This window comes from Anthonomus grandis, chromosome 14 (genome assembly GCF_022605725.1).
Source record: "Anthonomus grandis grandis chromosome 14, icAntGran1.3, whole genome shotgun sequence".
NCBI lineage: Eukaryota > Metazoa > Arthropoda > Insecta > Coleoptera > Curculionidae > Anthonomus > Anthonomus grandis.
This window is the reverse complement of record NC_065559.1, coordinates 11,571,638-11,583,201: the sequence shown is the minus strand read 5'-3', so window position 1 is coordinate 11,583,201 and position 11,564 is coordinate 11,571,638. Positions and strand designations below refer to the sequence as shown.

The following is an 11,564-nucleotide window of genomic DNA, read 5'->3' as shown; positions in this document are numbered from 1 at the left end:
AATTTGAAGGAAAAACAGAATTTTCAAGACAGAAGTTTATGACATAGACAATATAAGGTAGTAGAAAAGGCATGCATAGTCGGATGGTAAGTATATTAACTTTATCAATGCCCATTGCAGTAGTTTTAATGTTATTAGTAACATGACATTAAGCTACCAATATTAGTACATAACTCGTATTACATAATAAAAACTAACTTTGTTATTTTTCTATTTTAAAGAATCTCATTAAGAACATTCCTGAGCTAATTCGTACAATTGGTACCAAGTTCCATAGTATATAAATAGGTACCGCTATGTGCCTACAAGTTGTTTTTGTTTTTATCCCATGAATTGTCGTAGTATTTTTATTTCAAATTTATTGCCATGAATGTAATTAACGGAGTTTTTTTCATCAGTGAAAATAAAATAATTTTTTAAACACAAATAGTTATGGATATTTGAAACTATCATTCTTTATATATTTCAGATAACGTCATAAAAAAATGATACTACCTGTCTATATAGTGTTTTTTTTTCAATAATTTAATTTGTTTATATATTTATTTTTTTATTTTTTTTTATTTGGTCGTGAAATTATAAAATGTAACGTTTAATTTCGAGTTCATAAGGTATTTCTTCTGGATCAAAATAAGTTTTATTTAAGATCCTAAGCCTGCTATACTTTCTCTCTAAATTATACTATTTTATTAAAACAATCTCCTTTAATATATTAAACAAATAATAATAAGCTATATAATATACTAGCTGAGATACATACTTAAATCCATCTTACCTTTCATCTCATCAATTCTTATTACGGATGTCGAAAAATTCTACATTGGCTTACTTATACCCGTTATTTAGTATGACTTTTCCCTATGTCTAATCAAAAAAGGTTCTATATTACTTGTGTATGTACTAATAACACAAATAAATGTAAATTTATATATATGAAAGATCCTTTAATATTTATTTTGTATAAAAAAATACATAAATTTTTGCCGAATCAGTCTCTAGTACATTAGTTTTTGATAACTTCTAGCACATAATTGACGATATGTTTAGCAGTAAGCCCATAATAGTCCAAAACCTGGGCGGGAGTTCCCGATCTAGGAACTCTTGGAACTGCCACTTTCTTCACATACATATCTCGTTCTTCAGAGACGGCAGTTAGTACAGCCTCACCGATGCCGCCTTCTGGATAATGGTCTTCGACAACCAAAATACGACCGCCACACTCTTTGGCATTCTTGATGATTCCCTCTTGGTCAATGGGCTTAATGGTGAATAGATCGAGGACTCTTACTCCAATTTTTTGAGTGGCCAGTTCTTCAGCCGCTTTCAGACCTTCCATTAGAGTTACTCCTCCGCCGATAAAGAGAACTTTGTCATTGGTCGTTGACATGAGAACATTTGATTTTCCAACCTGGAAATAAAATTGAAGTCATTAATTCATTATAAGCATCATCAAAGAAATAGGTTTTTTCAAAAATGAAATATAATTAGTAAAATAATTACATTTTGGTATTTTTATTAAATTTGTTAAAAAATTTGCATTTTATTTGCAAATCAGACAATCTAAAAATCAATGTTTAAAGAAATTTTGCAATTGTACAATGTCATTCAGGATCAGGACTGGCTTTAATCAATTAAATGCTACTAATTACTGGCTTTAATCAATTAAATAAGACCTACACTTAGTGAAAGCTGAAAAGGTGTTTTCAATTTGACTGCATTGAGCGAACTAGAAATTGTGTTGGGTGTATGAGTGTTCGGCATTCCCCGAATATCTGGTATATTTCTATCCATATCCATTACTCCTATTTGAGATTCAAGATGGCGATGTTGTAGTAGACAACAGATTAATATCGCTCTATAATTTTTATATAATAAAGTAATTTAAGTGAAGAATTAATTGCGGCTTTGTGGTTTGGGGGGTGAGCTCTAACATCGGAGTGTGTGTCCTAGTGATTGTTGGTTGAAGGTGGTAGACAATGGTACAGTGAAAACATCTTGTCGAACTTGCATTGTCTTATTTATTTAATGTAACACGACGTTTCGGTTGGTAAGTTTACACTTGATAACGGTCGGAGATACTTACCAAATTATTTCTTTATTATTTAGATTCTTTTTTCTTGTTCTCGCTGGCAGCTTTCAAGCATTTTTTTGAGTATTTCAAATACTTTCGTGGCTACCTCTTCAAGAAATTTCTCGTTAAATACGCTACTTATGATGGACTTAACTTCTCGCGCATCCGCACTTGACAGAACCATGTTTACTAGGTAATACTTAGATAATACACACCTAATGGTAAATTTTCACTAAAAGAAACTGCTAATTTAGGTAAACAATCACTAGAAAACATCTTGCCAAACTTGCATTGTCTTACTTATTTAATGTAACACGACGTTTCGGTTGGTAAGTTTACACTTGATAACGGTCGGAGATACTTACCAACCGAAACGTCGTGTTATATTAAATATAATATATATATATATATATATATATATACATATATTATCTTTTTCGTCACGTATACCTTTTCACTATGGCATATTAAGTTTCTTTATTGCAGAGTCTTTTTTTTGTAGTAATTACTTACTTTTTTTTGTTTTTTTTTAATGTGAAAATTATAATTATAATTGATTTTTTTCCTTTATTATTTAATACATAAATGTTTTCATGTGCGCATCGGAATACTAGATCACTTACAAACAGGTTTAATAATTTTCAGGATCATATAAAAAAGTATAAATATGACGTGATCGGTGTCTCGGAGACTTGGTCTCACTCCCATGTTTCTGATGACACTATTCACTTGGATAGTTACATTCTCGTTCGTCAGGATAGGCTAAATAAAGATGGCGGTGTTGCTGTGTATCTCAAAAATACTTTTAACTTTCGTATTATGCATAGAGAATCTGCAGCTTTTCTTGAATAAATTTGGATCGAGCTAAATATAAATGACAAAAAAATTCTTGTTGGAAACATCTATCGTCCACCTAAAGGTGAACCAAACCTTTTTTATTCCGCTCTGGATAACATTCTGGTTGATTTTTATGCTGCCTATGAGCACATAATACTTCTTGGCGACTTTAACATAAATGTTCTTAATCCAAATGTAAATATTTCATTGTTTGAAATTACTGAAGTTTATGGTTTAAAACAATTCATATCAGAGCCGACAAGAGTGTCTGATACTTCTATGTCCCTGATTGATTTGATTTTTTCTAATATTGACCTCATGGAGGCTTGTGGTGTTAGGGATGTTGAGGTGTCAAATCACTTGTTGGTTTTTTGTTAAATTAATTTTAATATTTCTGGGCCACAACGCTTTAGTTTTACATATAGAAACCTTCATAATATTGAACATTTACGTTTTCAGTCTGATCTGGAGTTAATACCATGGCATAGTGTGTATATCATGCCTGAAATTGACTCTAAGGTTGATTTTTTCACACAGTCGATACTTAATATCCTAGACATACATGCGCCAATTAAGAGGGTTAATTATAAAAAAAAACCATATAGCCCCTGGACAACCCCCAACATCAGGTTTATGCAAAAGCTTCGTAATAGGGCTCTAAATAAGTTTAGAGCTAGTAAGGATCGGGAGGACTGGAATACATATAAACAGTATAGAAATATTACAACGTCTGCGATTCGTGCAGAGAAAAAAGCATATTTAAACTATAAACTTGGCATTTGTAGTAATAGAGAAATTTGGAGTGAGTTGAAAAAAATCAATGATTCTAAAAAATCTAATGTACACTTTCCTATATCATTACAAGATGTTGAAAAACTTAATGGTTTTTTTACTAATATAAACAATAATAACAATAAGCCTAATACCGATTTATAAAATTTTTTAAAGAGCACAGAATTTTTCCTAATATATACGATTCTATGTTTAATTTAGTAGACCAGGATTTAGTAGAAAAAATTCTTCAAACTATAAAAAGCAAGGCATTTGGATCCGATAATTTAAATATTACTATTGTTACGCTTTGCTGTCCTGTGATTATTAACCCTCTTACCCACATTATAAATTGTTGTCTAGAGAAAAGCTATTTTCCGGAAAAGTGGAAGGAGGCCAATATAATTCCCTTACCTAAAATTAAAAATCCCACAGAATTCAACAATCTTCGTTCTATTTCTATACTTTCTGTTCTTTCGAAAATTTTGGAAAAAATTATGGAGCGCCAAATTCTTGATTATTTAAATAGCAATAATCTCATCCCAGAATATCAGTCTGGGTTTCGTAAGGGCTATAGCTGTGTCACTGCGTTGTCTCAAGTTACAGACGATATATTTCGGGCTTTGGATAAAGATCAGGCAACTGTTTTAATTCCCTTAGATTTTACCAAAGCATTTGACATGGTGAATCATGAGATACTTATATCTCTATTACATTATCTAGGATTTTCTCAGTCGGCCTTAACACTTATGTCATCTTTTCTTTCAAACCGCAAACAAAGAGTTCTACTAAATGGAAAAATATCGGAGGCACTTGACGTTATTTCTGGTGTACCACAAGGCAGTATTTTGGGTCCATTGCTATATACAATATACACATAACAATTAACAAAAAAATTAAATAGATGTAAACATCACTGCTATGCAGATGATACTCAAATTTATTATTCATTTAAACCCAGTTAAATTAACATAGATCTTAATAATATCTTTACTGAAACTCAAAATCTACTTTTAAAAATTAATCCAGCCAAATCTAAAGCTATTCTTTTTTGTAGTGATGCTCACCGGATTGAGATTTTAAATAACTTTAGACTTGAAATGAATACCGATGTTATACAATTTTAAAATTCAGCCAATAATTTGGGGCTCCTAATAGATCATAAACTAAAATTTAGGGAGCATTTTGCACTTAAACTTAAAATTGGATACTCTGCTTTAAAAACTATTTACGTCCAGAAGAATTAGTTAAGTACTAATATTAAAAAAAATGCTTTGTGAAGCATTGGTTTTGTCACCTTTCAATTTCTGCGACACTATTTATGGTCCTTGTCTTGACTGCTCAGATGCCTATCGGATACAAAAACTTCAGAATTCGTGCCTAAGACTTGTATTTGGCGTAAGGAGAGGGGAGCATATTTGTCATAAGCTAAAGGATGCGGGCTGGTTAAATATGTTCAATCGACGAGTATTACATACGTTTTTTTATAAATTACTTAAGTGGAAGTCTCCACCATATTTGCTTAGAAAGATTAGATTTCGAACGGATGTACATAACCTAAATATTAAAAGAAAGAATTTGCTTACTATTCCGACGCACAATAAGGAATTATTTTAAAAGTCGTTTTCATACTTGATTACACACTATATAAATAGGTTTAAAATAAATGATTTTACATTGACAGAAAAAACTTTTAAAGTTAACATTAAGATGCTTCTCCTTGGTTAATTATGTGTATGAGTGATTTTTTTAACGTTTTTGTGTATAATATTGTTCATGATTTTGTTCCTGAAAGGCTTTGAACGTTGCCATAAATCGTTATATAATTTTCCTCATCTTCCCTTCCCCTCATATTTTCTTTCATATCCTGATCCTCTTCCCATGCTCCCATTAAGTATGTTCTTTCTTTTTCAGTAAAATATTTATTATTACATTTTTAAATTATTATTTTTTTTTATTATTTTTTTTGGCCTCAACAGAATTCAGGGAGCCTTTTGTGTAAGGGATATCTCTGTAAATCTGCATATTATGGCCTGTTGGTCACCTTGCATTATTAGCTTTTTTATTTTGTTACAAATTCTTCGATTTTTTTTGTTATTGGTAAATGATGAAATACTCAATATTTAGTGGAATTTTGTAATATTTGAAATTTTGTAAAAGTTAATACACCTACCTATTAGTTTTATTCTTTGTGCTTAAATGCTGTAATTTCTTGGTGACTAATAAACGTCTTATTATTATTATTATTATTATTATTATTATTATTATTATTATTATTATTTATTGTATATGTAATATATGGTTTCTATCCTCCAATACCAACGGCACTCCGGATTAATCGAAGTGATTAAAGTGAAAGAAAATAATTAAGTACGCCAAAGGGTACGTAATCATGTAATATCAATACTATTAAATAAATTTGTTTTGCACACTAAGATGACGTAATTGAAATCAAAAGAAAAAAATTGATTTTTTAAAGTTGCAATACTGTGTACTATTTAGAAGACTGTTCATAGGTAAACCATTTTTTTTATCAGTAAGGAAAAATTCCATTTATAAAAACATAAAAGTAATACTAAGATTTGAAAATCGACTTTTAATTGGGCTTGTAATATTTTTTATCTGCACGTTATCGCACATGTTTTTTAACTATTATTTTATATTTCTTATTATTTTATTTTATGTATACTTTTTATCTCAGATTACTGGAGTATTTCGTAAAAAAAAACAAGCTTCTGCGCGTCGATTTTTAATTTTCGAGAAAAAAAGGAGGTGCTTACTATTCTTAAAAATTGGGACGGAGTAAGTAAGACGTGTTAATAAGCGAAGAGAAATAGGTTTCTAGTTCAAGGAAAGCAATAGGAATAGCAATCAGGAATGCCAAGAATTATTGCAACTAGGAAAACTACATATAGTAGAACGAGAATGTATAAAAGAGCATGTAAAAATATGAGGACTTTCGGAGGCCCATTGGAAAGGACACTTCCGAACACAGTAAGAAATGAAGTCATATGATAAAAAAAAATCTTCACAGTATATCTATGATTACCAACCGACAAACAATAGCCTAATTAAAATATTCTTAGTTGCATTTCCAAACAAAATACACATTCTTCAAGTTTACATGTGAGCTTCAGACATATCAACCGAAAGACTCCTCTGCAGAAAATGCGATAAAAAATATTCCACCTAAAGAACCACTCATAATCATGGATGATTTTAACTCTAAGCTAGGAGATAAAAGAAAGGATAATATATAAAAAATATAGGTAAATATGAGTTAGGTACTAAAAGCGCCGAGAAGAACATCTAATAGACTTAACTCCGGAAAAAATATGGCAATATTGTTATGGACTTGCTTCACATTGAAACTATAAAGAATCAAGCCGCACGAGATCCACAAAAGAGTAGAGATTTAGAATCCTGAAATATTTAGAGTCATATTAAAAGAAACTGGCATTGTAGAGATACCAGAAGAAAGTGGAAAGCATTCAAAAATGGCATAGAAACCTCCGTAGAAAGAACAAGAATAAAAAAAAGATCCTTGCAAAGAAAGAAAAGGCACTTTATGATAGAATGCTGCAACTTTTTGAAGAGAGAATTAAATCTATCATGCACCAGAACGACAGCAAAAATAATCGAATAATTGAGGACAAAAGTAAATATATAATTCAAGAATGCGAAGAACTAAAAAGGCATGCAAAGCGTTATAAATGTCATGAGCTTTATAACGAAGTCTGATATCTAGCCAGACAATTTACACTACTTAGACAAACATAATAAATGAGAATTAGCATATTATAAATGATGTGAAAGGGATTACGGAGGTTTGGAGGAAATTTTTCCCAAACTCTATGAAGGTGATCCTCAGAATATAGATCACGACAAGTCCACTGCAGAGAGAGATCTCAACATTCTAAAATCAGAGGTAGAAAAATCTCCTAACGCAGACTAGATCACAGCAGAAGTTTTAAAAGAGATAGGATAGGTTGGAGTAAATGTTATATTGGAGAGTGGTTTGACAACTGGAAAATGTCCACTTTCATCCTTATATAAAAGCAAGGAACTAAATTGCTACTACAGAAATATAGCATTAATATCACGCGTAAGTAAGGTGAAGTATAACCTTATGTATTACACGAAAGCCTGAATGCTTTTCTAGGAACCCATATATCAGAAGAACAGGCGGGATTTGTCCGTAGAAAAGGTATAACAGAACACATCCCTAATGTCAAACAGCTAATCGAAAAACTCGTGAATTTAATGCCCCTATGTTTATGTGCCCCACGTATTATGGATTAAACAATCGCCCTTAATAAAGTAAAATAACAGCATTTAAGGCCAATACTAGCAGAGATGGGGAGACTCCACCATTTAATTTAGCTGCTGAGACGTCTACATGGAAATAATTACTGCATAGCTAAATTAAACAATCCACATTTCGATATTTTCAGAATAGACGCCGATGTTAGACAGTGCTTCATCATTTCTCTTATCTAATCCTCTCAACTTTATTCAGCTTCTACAGCGAGCAGATTATGCGAAAGGTACTAGACGAATGGATGGGAGAAATATTAGATTAAGGTCAGTAACCGTACTCCTGTGTCTTGATTCACAGCGATGATGGAAAAAATAATGAGAAGTTTGAAGAAGGAAAGCAAAGAGTTTAGGTTAAAGTTTAATAGAAGTAAGACAAAATTCACGATAACCGATATAGTAAAGAACCATCTTCAACACATTAAAAAAATTGAAGGCATCGAAGTAGTAAATAGTTTCATACATCTGGGGTCCCTCATAACAAACGAAGCTACAACAGCTATGATGAAACTAGTAACAATTTAGAAAAGTTTAAATATAACAATAGGCACAAAATTAAGACTGGTAAGAGCACTAATTTTACCAATAGCCATATATACCTCCAAAACGAGAGTCTATGTTTAAGCATATAAGAAGGGCAAATGACATGCTTTTTGGACCTTACTTTTTTCCACCTCGACTGACCGGTGAAATTTACATAGATTTTCTTCGACACAATCTGCTAGTGGTTCCTACATGAGCGAGCTCCACCACATGTTCATGAGAATATAGAGCGCAGTGGACTCAATTCATGTCCCTCTTATTTTTTTCGCCTTGCGATTTTTTTCTCTTAATCTATTTGAAAGAGTTGATATATCATGATGGAGCAGTAAGTACTTCGGAAGAACTTTAAGAGCTCATTAAAAATTCTTGTGATGTATTTTGTGGACACTAGAATTTTATTTTCGAAGCTTGTAAAGAGTCTTGGATTGGCTAATCCAAGCAAGATTGTGTATTGATCAAACAAATAGATAATTTTAAACAATTTTTTAACTTAATATGCCTTCACTGCCATGTTCACTCTATGAATCGACAGCAGCAAGAAGAGCAACTAGATCAAAGTGACAGAAGAATAACGACCACCTTACAGAGCAAACGATCCTGTTAAAAGGAAAAAATGAGAAATCAATCTCAACAGCACTACAATAAGTGCTCAACATCATCCTAAAATAGAGCGAGAGGGAGGAATTATCCATTAATCCGCATAAAATGATAATAGTGCTATTCACCAGAAAAGGGAATATGCGCGAACTCAAACCGCCAATCCTAAGAGGTGAAACCTTCTAATTTGCAACGAAGGCGAAATATCTTGGGGTAACCTAAGATAAGATGCTTACTTGGAACTCGCATCTTGACAAAACAATCAAAAAAGCAAAAATGTCCCTATGCCACTATCGCAGGATATGCGGCGAAACCTGGGGAATGAACCCAAAACAGATGCAGTGGTTATAAACACAGGTCATCAGACCGACGATATCCTACGGCTCTGTGGTGTGGTGGAGCAAAGCAACACACCAACTGGCTAAAACAAAACTTAACAACCTTCAAAGGCAGGCCTGCTTGCCCATCACGGGGGCAATCAGAACCACCCCGACAGCCGTCATGGAAGTACTACTTGGGGAATCCATAAGAACTACATACAAGCTGCCCCATGTCATAAATGGTATCTCGGCAAACAAAGTCTGGATGGAATCAACTGAACTGGTTGAGAAGATGTGCAATCACAGCAGATTTGGTATGCTATCAGGCCTAATGCCAAGAAAAATACGAAACACGAGTTCGTACTCCGTCAACATACCAGACCGAGCGGACTGGGATCAAAAACTCATGGATCAAAAACTAGAGAAAGCGGACATCCTAGTTAGACAGACAGAAAGATCTATCCGCCTTCGGAAACACCCATCAATTTTTCAGGCGGAAGTACATGACATTGAAATCGAGTTTTTTTTATTGAAATGCGAGAATGTTTAACCAAATGCAACTTGAAAACAGAACCGTCAAAATTTACAGTGACACTCAGGCGGCTCTAAAAGTGCTAGAATCCCCTACCAGCATATCTAGAGCCATATAGAGCTGTAAAAACGAGCTTATACTGCTTGGAGAACGGAACAAAATTACCCTAACATGGATTCCGGGACATGCTGGGATTACAGGAAAGAGACGGCTGACAAGCTAGCCAAAAAAAGGAGCAGAATCCAACCATAGATCCAGAACCAGCATTTAGCATTTCCCACAATACATTAAAACACACAATCTCAAAGCTGGTGCACAATAAAGCAAAGCGCTACTGGGAAGGATCACCAGGACACAACCATGCGAAGGCTTTCATACTGAACGTAACAAGGAAGGTAAGAAATACTATAAAGAAACTCAACAGGAAGCACCTAGAAGCCTTAATGGGAATGTATACCGACCACTGCAGACTGCGTCATCACATAAATAGGATTGATTGACATAGAGGTAGACGAGAGTGTAGAGCACATCCTATGCAGATGTCCGGCACTAAAGAGAATCAGGCAAACCATCTTCGGAAATGCCTTACCTAAGACGGAAGACATTAAGAATACTTCTGCCAGTCAAATTATCGAACTCTTAAAGAGGGCAAACTTGATTGGGGAAGTATAGACACCTAGGAGTCGGCCATAATAGATCTAGGGTCGCAGTGGAGAGACACGAGGTGCCCCACTCACAACAGACCTAACCTAATCTACCAAGAAAATCTTTTCTTTTGCTAAGTGTTGGATCGATTGTGATATCGCTCAAAACTACAACTGCTACAGCTTCATATGCCACTGAATTTCTCTCATTTCTAAACTTATTTGCAACTGATCATGTTTCGGGAAAATTGGCTACTAAGTCTAGTATGTATCTAGGTGATAATTTTGCTTTGAATTCATTAAACCAATGTAGTCGCTCTAAGATCATCGTCATTTCTAAAGAAATTTAAAATTATTTTAATTCCCTCTTGCAAAAAAAAATTAAAGTAAGTCATAAACTGTAAATAATAAGTAAAAACTTCAAAAACCTAATTCTTATATGTAGATAGATACCAAAGGCAGACTTGTATTGACAGTATGTAGACAGTAAGTTTTATTAGTAAAATAAAGAATTTTGATTAATGGTAAAACTTTTTTGTGATTTGAGTAAGTATTATGGTAATAATATTTATTATTAATTTGGGTATTAAACAGAGTTCGAGTATGAGTGTAATATAAGGTAGAAAAAATTGATTATTTAATATATTAGATATTGGATTTCTTAAGAAGTCTTACTTCCCTTAGTAACACCATCAACGAAATAAAACGATAAACATTTTGATGGAAAAAAAAATTATCTTCTTAAGCTTGAAATGTGGTCTTTGCTGTAAAGGAATTTCATCAAAAAGAATAAGTAAATCTGCCTGAGGGAACTAAGATTCCTCTATTACTCATTGTGGTAGAAAATATGGACCGCATGTAATCGTTCAATCATCAATGGCCCCAAGCCCTACATTTATAGAAAACTTATGCTGAAAATAATCTTTAAACAT

General features: G+C 33.0%; 1 protein-coding gene across 1 annotated transcript in view; it reads right to left on the bottom strand.

Moving 5' to 3' along the window:
- Window positions 1-919: 919 nt before the first annotated feature.
- Window positions 920-11,564, bottom strand: part of LOC126744589 (transketolase-like protein 2) — a 41,822-nt gene continuing 31,177 nt past the window's right edge. Inside the window, exon 6 of the mRNA XM_050452089.1 lies at window positions 920-1,408. Coding sequence (XP_050308046.1) covers window positions 1,004-1,408 — 405 coding nt within the window. The 3' untranslated portion in view covers window positions 920-1,003. The remainder of the gene's footprint in view (window positions 1,409-11,564) is intronic.